Source organism: Ursus arctos, unplaced genomic scaffold (assembly GCF_023065955.2).
Source record: "Ursus arctos isolate Adak ecotype North America unplaced genomic scaffold, UrsArc2.0 scaffold_5, whole genome shotgun sequence".
NCBI lineage: Eukaryota > Metazoa > Chordata > Mammalia > Carnivora > Ursidae > Ursus > Ursus arctos.
The window spans coordinates 64,120,810-64,139,785 of record NW_026623067.1 but is presented as its reverse complement, the minus strand read 5'-3'; the positions used below and the strand labels follow the sequence as shown (position 1 = coordinate 64,139,785).

General features: G+C 37.7%; 1 protein-coding gene across 7 annotated transcripts in view; it reads right to left on the bottom strand.

The window, feature by feature from the left end:
* Positions 1 to 2,859: 2,859 nt before the first annotated feature.
* The window catches only part of MSH3 (mutS homolog 3), a 195,050-nt gene continuing 178,933 nt past the window's right edge, over positions 2,860 to 18,976 (bottom strand). For 4 of the 7 annotated variants that reach the window (XM_026498701.4, XM_057307334.1, XM_026498700.4 and 1 more), the window contains 2 exons: positions 15,987 to 16,155; positions 12,029 to 12,764 (listed from right to left, as the gene is read on the bottom strand). In XM_026498701.4, the coding sequence (XP_026354486.4) occupies positions 12,656 to 12,764; positions 15,987 to 16,155 (278 nt within the window). In that variant the 3' untranslated portion in view covers positions 12,029 to 12,655. Of the gene's footprint in view, positions 11,284 to 12,028; positions 12,765 to 15,986; positions 16,156 to 18,976 lie in introns of those variants that run through there. The other 3 variants (XR_006409517.3, XR_008957583.1, XR_006409516.3) reach the window with 2 other exon arrangements.

Genomic DNA, 18,976 nt, shown 5'->3' with positions numbered 1-18,976 from the left:
ATAATACTGGCCAGGACGTATGATGTTAAATAGAAATGCTGAGAACAGACATTCTTTTCTTCTCCAAATTAGGAAAAAGCATTTTGGTCCTTCACCATTAAAAATGATGTTATCAGTCAGTTTTTTATAGCTGTCCTTTATTAATTTAAGGAAATTTTATTATATTCCTAGTTTGTGGAGGGTTTTTTGTTTTGGTAAAGAATGGATGCTGAATTTTGTCAAGTGCATTCTCTGCATCGATTGATATGACCATGTTGTTTTTATAGTCTGTTAAGATGGCAGATTACATTGATTTTCAAAAGTAGTACCAGCCATGCATTCCTGGGATAAATCCCACTCGGCTTTGATGCATTTTGCTTTTATTCAGTTTGCTAATAATTTGTTAAGGATCTTTTTGTTTATGTTCAAGATACTAGTTTTGTCTTTGAAATGTCTTTCTCTGGTTTTGGTACTGGAGTAGTGCTGGCTTTCAAAATGAGTTGGGAAATATCTCTTCCTCTTCGATTTTCTGGTGGGGGTTGTGTAGAATTGATATTATGTTTTCCTTAAATCTGGGCCTGGATTTTCTTTGTTGGAAGGTTTTTAACTACAAGTGTAATACCTTCAAAGGATATAGGTGATTCAGATTATCTGCTTCTTCTCATGTGAGCTTTAGTCATTTATGTCTTTCAAGAAAGTGGTCCATTTAATCTATGTCAAACTTAATGTACAGAGACTTGTTCATAGTTATTTCCATATTATCTACCCTTTTAGTGTTTGTGTGTTCTATACTGCTATTATATCTTTCTAATATTGACATTTTGTGTCTTTTTTCTTTGATCAGTCTGGCTAGAAGTTTATCAGTTTTATTGATCTTTTCATAGAACTAGCTTTCGGTTTCATGAGTTATCTCTATTGTTTCCTTCCTTTTGCTTGCTCTGGGTATTGTTCACTTTTTTTCTAGTTTCTTAAAATGGAAGCTTAGATTATCGATCTATTTATTTTCTAATATAAGCCTTTAATGCTACAAATCTCCCTAAAGGTACTGCTTCAGCAGTTTAGTCACTTCAAAATATTTTCCAATCTCTCTTGGGACTTTGTCTTTGGTCCATGGATTATTTAGAAGTGTGCTATTTAATACCCATATATTTGGGGGAATTCCAGGTATTTTTGTTACTGATTTCTAGCATGATTCCATTTTAATGAGAACATATTTTGTATTCTTTCAATTCTTTTAGATTTGTTAAGGTTTTATGACCAAGGATATGTCTATCATGGCCCATATTACATGTACGCTAGAACAGAAGGTATATTCTGCTATTTTGGGGTGGAATGTTCTATAAAAATCAATTAGATCAAGTTGGCTGCTGATATCATTCAGGCCTCCTATATTCTTACTGATTTCGGAATACTTGTTTTACTGATTCCTGGAAGGAATGTTGAAGCTCACATCTGTATTTGTGGATTTATCTATTTTCTCCTTTCAGTTCTATCAGTTTTTGTTTCATGTATTTTGAAGCTCTGTTGTTGGGCAGCATACAGTTCAGGATTGTTACGTCTTCTGAGTGAATAGACAATTTTGTTATTAAATCACATATTTACTTCTTATACTTGTTAATTTTCTTTGTTCTGAAGTCTATTTTGTCTGATTAATATGGCCACTCCAGAATTCTTTTAGTCTGTGCGTGGTGTATCTTTTTCCATCCTTCTCCTTTCTAGCTACTTATATTATTTAAAGTGGACTTCTTGTAGATAGTATATAATTGGGTCTTTATTTTTAAACAAAATGACAAACTGTCTTTTAATTGGTGTTTCCAGAATATTTCCATTTAATGTAATTGTTGACATGGTTGGACCTATAATTTTATTATTTCTTTGCAGTTTCTCCTTTTTCTTCCTTTCTCTGTTTTTCCTTTTCTGGTTTCTTTAGAATTATTTGAATATATTTTAGTTTTCTATTTTAACTTATCTCTTGGCTATTTAAACTCTATACTTTGCATAATATTTATAATGACTGCTCTAAGGATTAAAACATACTTTAGTTTTATAATCCACTTATTAATATTTAATTATTCCAATAAAATGTAGGATTGTCATATAGGCCCCTTTACATTACACATAATGTTGTAGTTATCATATGTATTACATCTATGTACACTAAAAATCCTACCATTTAATATATTGTTTTCTTGCAACCATTATACATATTTTAAGGAACTCAAGAGGAGTAGAACAGTATTATATTCACCCATGTACTTCTTATTTCTGTTGCTCTTTATTCCTGAAGTTTCAAGTTTCCCTCCTGGATCATTTCCCTTAGACTTGAAGAACTTCCTTTGAAATTTATTTTACAGCAGGTGTATTTGTAACAAATTCTTTTCATTTCCCTTCATCTGAAAAACCTTTATTTTGCCTTCATTATTGAATAATATTTTTTCAAAATATAGAAATCTGGGTTAACATTTTTTTTTCAGCATTTAAAAAATGTTCTAAAAACAAAAAAAGTTGTTCCACTGATTTCTATCCCTTGATTTCTGATGAGAAATCCACAATATTTTGGTCATTTTGCGTCTTATACATAATGTGCCGCTTTCCTCTGACTTCTTCAAAGTTTTTCTTTAATTTTAAGCAGTTTGGCTATGATGCATCTGGGTAGTTTTTTTTTATTTTGGCTTACCTTGTTTGGAATTTATGGAAGTTCTTGAATCTTTAGAATCGTGTTTTTGCCAAGTCATCCTTTATTTCTTTTAATATTTAGTTGCATCAATCTCTTTCTCCTCTCTTTCTTGGACTGCAAACACATGTGTGTTATATACATACACACAGACACAGACACAGACACACACCATATATATATATACATACACACACGCGCGCCAGTGTAGTTAACGTTCAGTGTTCTATTAGTTTCAGGTGCACAATATAGTGATTCAACAATTCTATATATTACTCAGTGCTCACCAAGATAAGTGTAGTTCTCAGTGTACATATCCATTTGGTTCTCCCCCACTCTAAAACATGCTTTATTTTTACTTAGAAATATATTATGTATATATTCCCAGCTAAGTACATAACAATTTATTCCTTTTTTAAAAAAGTTGTGGTAAAATACACGTTAAATTTACCATCTTAATAATTTGTAAGAGTACAGTTCAGTAGTGTTAAACACATTGACATATTTGCACAACCAATATTCAGAACTCTTTATCTTGCAAAATTGAAACTCTATACCCATTAAACAACTTCCCATTCCCCACTGCCCCCATGGTTCTTTCTTATAGCTTCTATTTCTCTACAGAGAATTTCTGCCTTTACATTCATTTCAAGAGTGCTGTCTCTTACTTCTTGGAGTTTGGCTATGCTAGCTGCTTTAAAGTCACTGTCTGGTAAGTCTAACATTTGAGCCATCTTGAGGTTGGCTTTTCTTGCAAGTTGTTGAGATTTTTATATTTTATATGACTTTTTAAAAGATACTAAATGGCAGGGCCAGCACCAGAAGTGGTCTGTTAATTGTCCAGTGCTCTTCGCACTGATCCATGGAACCTTACTTGTATGCACATCGCATTCAGTCTCATTCATATTTTTTTATTTATAAAGATTTCATTTATTTATTTGACAGAGAGAGAGAGAGCACAAGCAGGAGGAGCAGCAGGCAGAGGGAGAAGCAGGCTCCCACTGAGCAAGGAGCCCGATGCAGGGCTTGATCCCAGGACCCTGGGATCATGATATGAGCCAAAGGCAGATGCTTAACCGACTGAGCCACTCAGGCACCCATCATTCATACTGTAATGAATGATCAGGCAAGTCATAATTAGAGGGTTGTCTTTGGAGCCAAAGTAAAAGCTGCTTAGTGCTATTTCTGCATATCATCATTTCAGGTAGAAATCTTGAGCTCAGTGAACAATTTTTCTTTCCTCCTTCTATAATGAATACTAGATGTCATGAAAAATGGTCCTTCTGGTTCCCATTTGGATATTTCTCTTGGTAAAAACAATACTCGGTGATACATACATACACACACACACACACACACACACACACACACACACACACACACCAAGGCAACCAAGATTCAGAGGCTGAATTCCAAGAACCCCTTTCTACCCAAAAGCTGTAAGTTGCTCAGCAAGTTCACTCAATGAGAAGCCAGAGGGAAAGGCATTTTAGGAAAGCAACCATCACAGATGTGAGACAATAAGAAAAGGTAGAGGAATGGCAGCTGGCATGTAAGGGTAATGACCTAGGCAGGAGCAAAGAGCATCACTCATGAGGTTATGAATTATTCACTAAAAGAGGATGAGGGGAAACAGAGAAAGAAGGGATAGACACATTCAGTGGGCATTTTAACCATCAATTCCCACAGCTATGTGCAGAGCAATCTTGCTTCATTAAGTGTGACAGTGCAGAGCTGATGAGGTCTTCTCACTTCTCCTCCACTTTAGGGGGATATGAACACCAGCAGGTGCTGCCATCCCTGTGACAGGAATATATTCTCTTTCATCTAGATATTTAGTCAAAAGCTCAAGGATAACCTGCTCAATCTGTGTAATGGAGCCAAAGAATAAACTGTATATACCAAGTCTTCTAGATCAACTCACACATCTACATTAAAGCAAGGGAATTTAGAACGCAGGTAAAAACCAAAAAGTACTGGACCACTGTAACATTTTCCCAGTTGCGTGATTTGAGAAAATTGTTATTCACTAAGAAGAAAAGACTCTGCCATTTCTGTCCCATCAGGATTTCTTTCTGTAACTACTCAAAAGATTTAATCTTAAATAAGAGTATAAGGATCTATCCTTATTAGTACACTTATTCCCAGTAGTATCTAGTTTTATTCCATTCCCCTAGAAATTGTAAAAAGTTTTTCCATATTACTTTATATACATTTTAACACTAACTCTGCATTCATCATTTAAAGACTTTAACAATTCATAGAAACCCTAAGATTTCATCAAGTTCATTGTATGGTAAATGAAAAAGTACTTCTATTTCTCTATACCAATCAAAAATTTTTATCTTTTAGTTAATTTCCCTTTCAAATTTAAGATGTTACTGAATCTATAGATTGGGCAGAACGTTCTGGAATTCAGGTACTTCACTAACTCAGAAGGGTATGTGGGGCTACGGCTCCAGTGAGGATGAACCAGTAAAGTTCTTTATTTCTAGGCGGCCCAGTGTATTTATATATTGTGCAAACATCCAGCATTTTCAGGAAACCAGATCAATCACCTGTACTGGTGCTAAAAGTTGCATGCAAGCTTGTAGCTCCTTCTGAGTAAAGTGAAGCTGCCATTCTGGACAGAACTGACTGAACAGAGTGGCTGCTTGATCTAAGGGTTGCTGCTTTTCAGGCTAGTCAGCTTGCCCGTGAGGTGGCCCAAGCTGAAACTACCTGAAAGGACTAATCACGACACACTGAGCCAATCAGGTCTGCCTTCCTAGGATGGCTGAAGAACAAAGTAAGTAAGAAACTGGGAGTAGGGACAGAAATGGACATTTCTGGAGAAAAGGCAATAAGTATAAGTGACGGGAAATCAGAGGCCAGAGAAAAGAGATAAAGCAGAGCAGAAAATATGTCAGAAGTAGCGGAAACAAAGACAGAGAAAAGCTGATTCACTGAAATGACTGAACAGCTGTCAAGTAGGAAGAAACAGAAGCCTATTGCTGATGAAGTAACAAATACAAGAAACAGAACTGTATATGCTGTATTCTGAAAATTATTCCAACTTATCATCTTCTATTAGCTCCAGTTAAGCTGCTCTGTTTTCCTCACTTTCCACGTTTCCTTAGGTGTCTTTCTGTTCTTGCAACTTAAAAGAAGAGTCTACCACTATTAACTAAGTTTGCAATTATTCGTTTATGCACAGATCATTAAGTTTATGATAAATTGTTATTCTGAAGGAATCATTTTAATTTCAAAAGATCTTAACTCTGGTTGGGCATTTATGTAACATTTTATTTCTTCGGTTTTGGGGCTAGTAACTTAACTACCTGAATATATTTAGGTGCCTTGAAATTGGCCACCTATACTCACCTGCCACTAATAAATGTATTTTTATATTTAAACCAGATGCCTTGCAGCGTCTGGTACTTACCTCTGTAGAAAAGTTAATATTTTCAGCTTGCTCCTCCTCATAAATAAAGAATTGCTCTTTGTTACTGTAAGAGAACACTAACTCAAAAACTTTTTAATTCAAACCTTCCTCCAAGGTTTCTACTTGACATAGGAGTGATTGTTCTGGGAGCAGTAATACTTCAAGTATAAGTTACACCACTGCCGACCAGCATTAATTTACACTGGGACCTGTTTACCTGTTGCTTACAAGGTGTGAGTCAATTCTTGGGTTAATTTCTGACTAAGGCCATTCTGTTTTTGTACCTACAGTGAAAGAACGTTTTAGAATCTAGCTTGTGTACTGATAGCAAAGCCACTGATTGCTGGAAAACTGTAGTGTTTGAGGTCATAAAACAGAGATGGTGCTTGGGAACACTCTCACTGACCCCATTCCTGATTATTCTATACATTGGTTTGATTACTTAGAATATCACGAAACATTATCAGTATTTGAATGACAGACTACCATTAGAATACCACTATAGCAGAAAGCTTACGAACAGTTTAAGGAATCATGCATGCTCTTTCTAGACACTCCTTTAAACCTCATAACACAAAAACGCAACTTTAAATGTACGCTTTTGCCTTGTACTCTGTTAAAAAGAAACCCAAAGAGTTTGGAGAAGTTAAAGTAATTTGCAAAAGTGGCTTCTTCTGATGAAGAAGAATTTGAGGCATTATGGCCATGCTTCTTGACACTCTTTATTCTTTAAAATAAAGTTTTCTCTCTGTACTTTCTGCTTAATTTTGCTGTGAAACAAAAACTGTGCTCTAAAACTAAAGTCTATTTTAAAAAATGAATCTAGATATAGACCTTACACCCTTCACAAAACTTAACTCAGATGATCATAACCCTAAATGTCAAATGCAAAGCAATACATCTCCCAGAAGAGAAAATCGAGATGATCTTGGTATGCCAACGACTTTTTAGATGTAACACCAAAGGCAGCATTCATGAGGGAAATAGCTGATAAGCTAGACTTCATTAAAATTAAAAACTTCTGCTCTGCAAGACACAATCAAGAGAATGAGAAGACAAGCCACAGACTGGGAGAGAATATTTGCAAAAGACACATCTGATAAAAGGGCTGTTATCCAAAATATGCAAGAACTCTTAGAAGAAAATGAACAACCCAATTAAAAAATGAGCAGAGGGCCTGAACAGACACCCCACCAAAGATATACACGTGGCAAATCAGCATTTGAAAAGACATGCAGCATCCTGTCAGCAGGAAAATTGCGAACTAAACAAAGAGATTCTACTAAATGCCTATTAGAATGGCCAAAATCCAAAATACTGACAACACCAAATGCTGGCAAGGATGCGGAGTAAAAGGAACTCTCGTTCCGTGCTGGGAGCAATGCAAAATGGCACAACCACTTTGGAAAACAGTTTGGCAGTCTACACTGAATATACTCTTACCATATGATCCAGCAATTGCATTTTGGTATTTACCCAAATGAACTGAAAACTATGTCCACACAAAAACATGCGTGTGGATATTTATAGTAGCTTTATTCATCATTGCCAAAATTTGGAAACAATTACAATGTCCTTCAGCAGGTGAATGGGTAAACTGTGGCACACCCAGACAATGAAATATTATTTGGTACTAAAAAGAAATGAGCTGTCAAGCTGTGAAAAACATGGAAGAAACTTAAATACATATTACTAAGTGAGAGAAGCCGATCTGTAAAGGCTGTATGATCTCAATTGTGTAACATTCCGGGGAAGGCAAAACTATGGAGACAGTAAAAAGATCAGTGGTTGCCTGTGGTCAGAGGAGAGGAAGGGTTAAATAGGAGGACTACAGAGGACTTTTTGGGCAGACTTTTGTATGATACTACAATGCTAGATACATGTCATTATGCATTTGTCCAAACCCACAGAGTGTACAACACCAAGAATGAACCCCAAGATATACACTATATGCTTTTGTATGATACTACAATGCTAGATACATGTCATTATGCATTTGTCCAAACCCACAGAGTGTACAACACCAAGAATGAACCCCAAGACATACACTATATGCTTTAACTAAGTGCCAATGTAGGGCCATCAATTGTAACAAACACAGCACTCTGGCAAGGGGTGTTGACAACGGAAGACGTAGTGCTTGGGGGAGGAGCAGAGAGTACAGAGGATCTCTGTACTTCTGCTCAGTGTTGCTGTGAGCCTAAAACTGCTTTAAAAAATAAAGTCTATTTTAAAAATAATAAAGTTCCCTGGGCCCCAAGCCAGCCCTACCGAATCAAATAGAATCTTATAAAGGGGTGAAGATCTAAGGAATATGATTTTTAGCAAATGGTTTTGGAGACAAGATTACTAACATGGTGGGAGAGGTGAGAAAGGAAAAGGGGAGAGAAAAATGGAGAAGAGATGAGGACAGAAATTAACACTGACTGACGTTTCCATGTCCTAACCTTAAAGATTAAGATTCAGTGCAGTGAGAGTGGTGCCTAGAAATATGCATTTGAAAAACTCCTTAGGTGATTCTGATAAAGGGAAGGGCACACCCAATCCAGTGAGGGGGATTCAGGGAAGTGGGGCTTAATAAAAAAGAAGTAAAATGGCATGCAATATTTCTGATGTAGAAATAAACTGTTCTGAATGTCCAAAAAAAAAAAAGAAAAGAAAAAAAAGAGGATATAGTCAAAGGCAATGAAGGGAGTATTTGAGCAAAGGTTAAAAAAACCCAAGAAAAGAGTCTTCCTTCCAAGCTCAATAATTATTTCTGCAAGAAGACAGCCCTGATGTGTGTCTTACACAAAGTCATGTAGGTGCACATTCTTCACCACGATTTCATAGAAACAAGGCAGATGACAAGTAATCTTCAGGAATGTAGTCTCAAAAGTAGACTAGGGGGGTGCCTCGGTGGATCAGTTGGTTAAGTGTCTGACTCTTGATCTCAGGGTTGTAAGATGGAGGCTTGCCTCGGGCTACGCACAGGGAGTCGGCTTGCCATCTCTCTCTCTCCCTCTGCCCCTCTTCCCCTCTCTTCTCTCTCTCTCTTTCTAAAATAGATTACAGAACAAAACTCTAACATGCCAATTATCAGAGAGTCCTATTTTCTAAATGCCACAATACAAAGCATTTACTATAAACAGAAAAAACAAATAAAAATCAGTTCATACAATGAGTAAGAAAAAAATGGATTTTTTAAGATGATATTTAAAATCTATCAAGTAGGTAAAGTTTACCCATGAAGTAGGATCTATAACTGGGGCAACTATATAATGTATTATCTAAAACGGGACATTTGGGACTGAAAGAGACTTCCAGTAACTATGCCAGGAAAACAGGTGTAGACCAAGACTGTCCCAACCAAACCAGAAAGGATATTCCCCTCATGGTAATACTTCTCAGGGCATAATGAACCTAACAATAATCATATATGCTAACTATAAAATGCTCCAAAGAGAATTGACCTTAATTATAAAGTTAGAAATCACAGATGGCATTAATTCAAGTTTCTTTCTCTCTCTACCCATATCCTTGGTAGAGAGCATCAAATAGCACTTTTATAATTACATAGCCCAGCGGTAATTAATATTGATTTTGGAACTTAGTAAAGGTCAACATTAATTTGTGTACCATACTGCATTTCAATCTGGCCTTTACTTTGGAATTCGTTCAGTGGGCACTGTTTCACCAGCCCCATTACCACCCCAACCATGACAACAGGCTCAAACTTGAATAAAATGTCAGAATAAATTTTTTAAAATTTTAAGATGTAGTACACTTTTGTATGGATCTTGACTCCCTAATGAAATGGTATCTTGATTATGAAAAGAGTCTTTTCCTTGAGTTTCTACTCTGAAAGGGTTTGGGTTTTCTTTTCGCTTTCAATAAATAAGTATTGGGGGTGGTCTATAGTATGGCACACTTTCTCCTAAGTGACAGATAAGGCAGAGGAGAGAGAGAGCAAATAATGGTCAATCCAATGAGAAATAGTTTTGCCATTTGTCATCATGGAGAACAATGGCTCACAAACCTGACTGCACATTTGAATTATTTGGGGGAGCTTTAAAAAAGCAACCCCGCAGCTTGCCACATAAAACATTCACAACAGAATTACTCATAAAAGCCAAAAAACGGAAACAACTCAAATGTGCCTCAGCTGATGAACTAACAAATAAAACGAAGTACCTGAAGCAGAGCAGTTTGTAATAACAAAAAAGAATGAAGTCCCCTTACCTGCTACCACATGAATGAAGCCTGAAAACAAAACACTAAATGATAGAAGCCAGACACAAAAGACCGTATAGTGTAATGACTCCATTCAGGTGAAAGGTCCAGAATAGGAAAATCTATAGAGACACAAAGCAGATTAATGGCTGTCTAGGACTACGGATTTGGGGGAGGAATGAAGACAGACTGCTAATGAGCACAGGTTTCTTTTTTAAAGTAATGATAATGTTCTAAAACTGACTGTAATCATCAGGGAAATGCAAATCAAAACCACAGTAAGATATCACTTCACACCTGCTAGAATGGTTATTATCAAAAAGACAAGTAATAACAAGCATTGGTGAGGATGCAGAGTACAGCCATTATGCAAAACAGTGTGGAGGTTCCTCAAAAAATTAAAGACAGAAGTACCATGTGATCCAGCAATTCTACTTCTGCATTTCTATCGAGAGGAAATGAAATTAGTATCTGGAAGACATTAGAACTGCACGCCTCAGTTTGGTTATCTGCAGTATGTACCCAATCAATTGCATTTTTCCTGCCAATCTTCATGGCCTTTGTGCTATCTTCCTAACTGGGACTCTGCCCCAACTTACCCTTCAATGTCTCAGCTACCTGGCCAGGGAGGGGCCTCACTTGGAAATGCAGTTCAGCAGTGCTGGCCTTCTCCTCACCAGGCCTGACCTCTTGCACACTGAATGGCTGGCTGATATCCCGCCTCATGTTAAAGAATCGACCTTGTAATATAGTCCACATTGTCACTTGCCAGACACTGTGTATTGCCACTGCTTGGACACACTGCTTCGGGAGCTCATACCTGTTTACATGCTGACGCTGGCCTGCCCAAGCCAGAGATGGCTCGAAATGTCCCCTTGGACATTACCACTGATTGCTGGTCCCTGCAGCTCCCTCAGGCAGGGGCATGACATTCCTGGATTCATCTCCTTTTCTTGCTGGCCTGCCAGTAAGGTTACGGCACTACCTCCAAAATCTTGTTAGAAAGAATATAAAACATTTATAATCATACAGAGTATTAAAACACTATTTAAGAAGTATTGTTCTTTTTAAAATTTTGATAGTAAATCCCAAGAGTAAACTCTACTGTGAGACATTCTTGAGGATTTCACTGTGTTAGTACTTCTGAAGGGACTGTGGGATCAATCAGGTGGTATACTCTTAACTTCAAAAAGGCTAGGAATCAAGGGGCTACCGCGTGAGTGATTCGAAAATACAGCAACCAACCACCCTTCCGCCTGGGGAGATTACACTGACTCCTGTGTCCAGGGGTCACTCTTAGGACCACTGGAGGAAACAAACTAAAGAAGGAGTTAGAAATCTGTCCGTCAAATGTGGGGAAGACATTTAATGATCAGGAATAACAAATGGGTGCGAAATAGGATGGAGAGCCTTTTTGCAAGATCACAGATCTACAAACAAAACCACACGGTGATGAGAAGTCAGGTTGTAAGTGCTGCTAAAACCTCAGGGATACAGATGAATACATGTCATCCTAACAACGTAGGGAGGGAGTGTGGTTAACTATCAACAAAGCTACATACTTCAATACTGGGGAGGTCATACGTTTTCTATACTGATTAACAGAAATGTCCAAAATAAATGAGCTCAGTTCTGTGTATCTGGTAGGAGCAGCAATCTTGGTTCCATAATTAAACCTAAAAAGTAGCAACTGCCAGACAGTTGAAAAACCCAAAATTCAACAAGGAAAAAAATCATTATTTTTAGCAAGTACTCATGAAATGTTTATTACCTGAATGAATGACAAATAATTTCATCAATAATCTTTAAATTATTTAAAACTGTGAGAGCATTTAACTTTTTCAAATTTCATATGATCTTATTCTTTCTGTGCTCACTTTCTAAAAGCATGATAATCTTTTTCCATTTCTCATCAAAAATTCTTATGCTCACAGTGAATAAACTGGTGGCATTATAAAATTTCTTTAGTTCAAATGAAAAGGTGTATTTCTGCTAGACATCTCACCCAGTTGCAAATTAATCTGAACTGGAAGAAATAAAAATATGAATTAAATTTTTCTATCACTCTCTAAAAGTTTATGTCAGGCTTCATTTAGGAGGTCAGATTTTATATGAATCTTATTATTCATGAAGTTTTCTAACTATGTCGCAGAAGTCTTAATATTCAAAACTGTTTATACTTTTGTAAGTCAGGATGACAGAACCTGGAACAGACCTTCTACACAAAAGGTCTGTTTCCAATGGGAATATACCATAGTTCTGATTTTATGCTCACATCACGCAAAGATAGGCTGTTACTGGAGAGTTGTTTTGTACAGATGGTATTTTTAATCTCCATGTTTTGTCCAAAAATGTCTTCGTTTTAATCAAGAAGAGAAGCCTGGAATTTCTTCCATTTCAAACTCGTCTCTCCATTTCTGTAGGTCTTTTGCATCATTTATCATCCATAACTTTGCAAAACACTTTAGCCTTTTCCTGGAGAGAAAGAAAATACCATTTATTTTACAAATGAAATTGTTGGGGTACAATACATTTCACTGAAAGCTATAAAAGGTCTATGACAGGGGCGCCTGGGTGATGCAGTTGGTTAAGCATCTGACTCTTGGTTTCGACTTGGGTCATGATCTCAGGGTTGTAAGATCGAGTCCCATCTTGGGCTCCGTGCTAGGGGCAGAGTCTGCATGAGATTCTCTCTCCCTCTGCCCCTCCTGCTTGCATGCTCTTTCTCTCTTTCTCAAATAAATAAATCTTTAAAAAAAAAAAAAAAAAGGTCTATGACATTAGAATACCAGGCAGGGCTCTGTGGTTACAAGCTATGTCAGCGTCAGCCTTCTGGTGATGCTGCTGGAATCATGGACTGAAGGTGCTGACTGCCACTACTATCTTCAAGGAGGGGAGAAGCCAGTTCGCTCTCCTTCTAACTCGGGCCAGAGGCTATATGTGCTCACAGGAGGAAAAGTAAAACTGATTGAATAAAGTAAAGCTAGCTAATTAAAGAGCAGAATGCAACATAACCTAGACATATTTTTTCTGTGGAAGACCAACCAATTAAATGTTGAGGGTCTAGAGCCAGAGTGAGTTCAACTAACTGCTTCACCACTGACTAGTTACTGGACCCTGACATCCTGGTCGATTTCCTGCCCTTGTGTGGCCTCATTTTCCCAAACTATGATATGGGGATAACGCCAGTACCGGTATCTCACAAGGTTGTCATAAGGACTGAATTAGTACATGTAAAGTGGTGAGAACAGTAACTGGCACCTGTCTGCCTGGGCTGCTGCAAATGACTGTGTAGACTTGTACAGTAAGCATTCAATAAATACTAGCTGTTATCACAAACCCCCATAAAGGTACAGGATTCCTTTTGGTTTCTTTGATCTTGCCAATGGGACTGATGTGATGAGCACTTTCAGTAAAAGGGTAAAAATAATGAATATAGTGTCCTAATAAATGATCAGATTCTACCCCATTGCAACCTCTTTTGACAATTCTCTGTCTTGTCAAGGTTATAGATTTCAAAATGCCACACGGTAGTTGGAAGAGTTAAAATATTACAACCTGTGAATGTTATTGCTCTTCTATTATATAAGCTATGTAGCAGCAGTAGTATAAACTCCCTTATTTTACTGCCGTCTCGCATATATACATATCCGTTTGTAGTAAAGTTTTTTTTTTTTTTAAAGATTTTATTTATTTATTTGACAGAGATAGAGACAGCCAGCGAGAGAGGGAACACAAGCAGGGGGAGTGGGAGAGGAAGAAGCAGGCTCATAGTGGAGGAGCCTGACGTGGGGCTCGATCCCGTAACGCCGGGATCACGCCCTGAGCCGAAGGCAGACGCTTTAACCGCTGTGCCACCCAGGCGCCCCTGTAGTAAAGTTTTATTCTAGTTTCTCTAGGGAAGAAGAAAAATAATAATAAGATAACAAAAGAGGATTTAAGTTTGTCTTTGGACTTTGTGGAGAACTAAGGGCTTCTCTTTGAACTCTCATAATAAATAATTACTTTTCTAATTTGGCATGGTGGAAATGATCCAAAAGAGAATGCCAACTGAGGAAGCTACATGTCATGCCATTTGCAGTATTCCAGCACTTTGGACTTGGTCAACCACCATTTACCACTGCTAAGTATAGAGTGGCAAGGCAGAACCACAAGAGGAAAGAAATGGAGAAGTTGGTTGCACAACCGTACTTCAGTATACAAGTTGGTAATTGTTTAATTAATATTAGGTATTGCTATTTCAATATTTAAATTTGGTAATGATTTCCAGGACTACGAATTTTTCTTGTAGTATGGTGACCAGCCAAGATTTTCTATTTGACCAACCATCTGTTCCCTCGTGGTCACATGGTTATCAACCAGGGCAGTAATGTCTTGCCCCAGGCATATCAGACTTTCTAGGTAGCACAGGAGTGGGGCAGGAGATGGATGAAGAGCTTATGTCCTTTTATCATATAATCTTGTATTTGGGGGGAAAAAGGCTGTAACTTATTATTTTCTAATATATTTTTCTAGGAATATCTTTCTTCCAAAGTATACCTCAGATAGATATTAAGATCAGTTAATATACTGACTGCATGCTGGCTGTATATCAAGGGTAAAAGAATGCATTCATGTAAGCATTCTAAGTGACAGAGAGAAGGCAGTTTAAAGATTTATTTATTCATTTCAGAGAGAAAGAGTGAGCAAGATGGGGGAGGGGGGAGTGGGAGAGTGAGATGAGTCTTTAAGCAGATTCTTCACTGAGCACGGAGCCCAACAGGGGCCTCAGTCTCACAACCCTGAGATCATGACCTGAGTCGAAACCAAGAGTTGGACGCTTAACTGACTGTGCCACACTGGTGCCCCAATAAAGCTGTTCCTTTCTTTTTTTTTTTTAAGATTTTATTTATTTATGTGACAGAGAGACAGCCAGCGAGAGAGGGAACACAAGCAGGGGGAGTGGGAGAGGAAGAAGCAGGCTCCCAACGGAGGAGCCCGATGTGGGACTCGATCCCGGAATGCCGGGATCATGCCCTGAGCCGAAGGCAGACGCTTAACGACTGCGCTACCCAGGCGCCCCCCCCCTTTTTTTAAAAGTAGACTCCACGCCCAGTTGGAGCCCAACATGGGGATTGAATTCATGACCCTGATATCAAAACCTGAGGTGAGATCAAGAGTCGGGCGCCCAACCAACTGATCTACCCAGGTGCCCCGCAGGTAGTTCAGAATGAAAAATTTGTCACAATCCACAAAAGAAGTGACAGGGGGATGCCGACTACAATTACATCGTTATATAATACTATTATTTTCATTCATGTCCTGACAGAATTCTTATCTTCTGAATGCAATATACGAACAAAGGAAGTACTCTAAAGGTTTTAAATGTCATGGTTTCTTTCAGTAATTAGTTGTATAACTGAATGCTTTAAGCAACTAATGTGTTGGCACACAGGAAGGAGTTAACTTAGTTCTTTAGAAAAATGACTGAAAAACCAATTTAGCAACTTAACAGATAAAGATCTGAGTAGAGAAGGCGGACTAAATTCACATGAGCTTTTCAAAGATCTGTTTTCATTTTATTTTAATTAAATGTTTCAGAATATTTGAAAAAATGCTTAAAGGTAAATCTGACATTCATTTACGTGACACTCCTCTTCCTTGGACAACTTGGAAGGTTTCATTATAAACCAAAAAAGGCAACACAATCATTCTGACCTCTTCATATTTACTAATCCTTCTAACTCTTTTGACTTGCTAGCTGCTTTCGTTAAAATTTCTCCAGGAACATCTGCTAGTTTAGCCACATTTAGTCCATAACTCCTTGCTGCAATTCCTCTGGTTATTTGATAAAGAAAAGTGACAAAATCAGGGACTTGTTCTTCACCTACAAAATAAAAAAAAAAAAAAGAGGAGATAAAGAAAACCATGCCTGCAAGCTCAAAGAAGATTACATAAGACATGTAAGTTCTTACAACTTCATTCAATTAAAATTTACAATCTGAAAAAGAAATACATTGTTCCTAATCACCTCTTAGTTCCATTTATCAATAGTACATATCTAGGAAAAGGGGAAATACTGTTTTGAAAATTTTCTTGCATTTAGGACCTTGTAGCTCATCTAAAAGGGTCTTTTTTGTTTGTTTGTTTGTTTGTTTTAAGATTTTGTTTTTAAGTAATCTCTACGCCCAATGAGGGGTTCAAACTTACAACCCCGAGATCAACTCTGCAGACTGAGCCAGTCACATGCCCCGCCCTACAAGAGTTTTTAACAATGACTTGGTGTAAGGTAAAGATTTGTTTTATGCTGCTTACTAAAAAAATTTCAACTGAACTGCTATTATGAGGGAATGATTCTGATACACAGTATAATACAATTTTTCCTGTAAAAACAGACCAAAAAAGTGTTATTTCAGTGAATGTGCTCACTGAACAGTCTAGTATGTAATACACTCTGTAAAGTAACACACATAAGAGATGTTTCTAAGAATGCTAAAGACAAAACAACAGCAAAAAATGCATAAGGAAATATAACATGTTGCACAGTTTAAATAAAGATATTGAGAAATTCTAGTTTATTAAATGTACTGGATTAACTAAGAGTTCGATATATTCAAGTGGATGCTGTTCAGTTCCCCCCAGCTCCCAATTAGGACTAAAGGGTTTACTGCCTCAGCTGTCAGAAGGTTGTCAGCCCACAATCCTCAGCTGTATCCCCTCTTTGGGAGTCACCTCAACTTAAGAAGAGACCTGCTTCATCTGAGGTCATGTCCTGTCTTGGGCAGCCTGCACCGTGACTGGTTGCTCTGGGAGTTGGTAGGCAGCTTCTAAGATGGCCACCAAAGACCCCTGCCTCCTGATATTCATGCCCTGAGTGTGTGCAGGACCTAGTAACTTGCTTCTAACAAATAAAATACGGCAAAAATGTTTTCTTGTCACTTCTGAGATTAGATTACAAAATACTGTGGCTTCTGTCCTGGGCACTTTCATTTTCTTGCTTATTTGCTCTGAGGGAAGCCAGCTGCCATATTGTGGGCTGCCTTAAGAAGAAGCCCACATGGAAAGAAACTAATGTCTCTGGCCAACAGCCATATGAGTGAACTTGGAAGTAGACATTCTAAAGCTTGCCAGCACCCATGTAAGAGGTCTGGGTAGTAAATTCTCCCCGTGAAACCGTGAGGTGACAACTGACCTATCCAACCTTGACTGTAGCCTTGGGAGAAACCGTGAGGTAAAAGTGGTCATCTAAGCTGCCCCTGTATTCCTGACCCAGAGAAATGATAAGATGATAAGTGTTTGTTGTTTTAAGCTATGTTCGGGGGTAATCTGCTGGGCAACAATAGCTAGCTAATAAAGGGTATAAAGGCCAGGCTCCCTCACCCCAAGCTGAAGTAATTCTGAAAGACCAATCCCATCCTAGAGCTCTCTGTAGGGTTGGCTGAAGCCTTACAACCACAAAACAGCCCCATCGTACCCAGTCCTGCCCTCAGGTGTTGATCATAGGAGCACGCCCAGTCAACACCTGGCACAAAAATCTCAGACTCTGCTTCCTGGCTATCATACAAATACATACATATCAATTAAAAACTTCCAAAGAATTGGGATACAATGAAGTACTATAACAGAAAGACAAAGCTGCATACTGTTTAATCTTTGATAAATCTAAAGCACCTCAGGATTATGCAGCTTTTATTATGAAATTCAATCTCATTACACCGCGTTGCAAAAATACCCAAAAATGAACCAGATTTTTAATAATTTCTGAGATCCCAATAAACTTACTATAAGTTTATCAAGAGCTTTTTCTCATACATTATGTCATTTGATAAATGTATGTGCTTTATTCTTTTATCAGCTCAAAACTAAAAAGCATAACTGAGAAAAAGGGTAATGGAATTTTCTTTAACCTCCCCTAAGAATTCAGCAACAAATAACACCTTTCTAAGGCTGGGTGCTGGAAGTGGGAGGTGGAGAGAATGCTGGCACTCTCAGGAATACAGCCTAAAACTCACATTACAAAGCACTAAGAATACCTTTTGCCTCCAAATAAAACTCCAGGAACATAAAGAACAGGTGAGGAGGTGGGTGGAAAGAGACTAGGAAAGAAGCAAGGAGAAAACAGCGCCTGCTAACCCAGGTAATTTTTTGTTACTCTCTGATGCGCACATGACCAAAAGTGAAGCAAACAGCAGCAGGCAATCAAAAGGGCAAACTCTTCTCATCCTCAAGATAAAAAACAGTCTTTATCACTTCAACTGGCTTAGTTCTAACTGATGTACCTACCTCCAGCCTCTCCTCTCCTTTATAATCTAGCCTCCATGCTGGTCTTTCCAAAAAAAAAAAAAAAAATTCATTCATCTGTCTGTCCATTCATCATCCATCCATCCATCCTTCTATCCTTTTCTGGAAGCCCACTAATGCCACAAAACCCTCTTAGTTAAAATTTGCTTTGCTGATGGCTTTTTTTTTTTCTTTATATATATAACATAGAGTATGTATACATATACATAGCTATAAAATATACAGATATATTTTATAGATATATAATATAAAATATTATACTGCTCTGAATAACTTAACATACCTTAGTAAAACAGTTGCTCAATTTGTCATCATATCCTGGTCTCCATGTAGTACGAATTATGGTAGTTGTCACACCAACAAGGTAAATAATGTGACCATTCTTCTGTAATCACATTAGGGTTTGT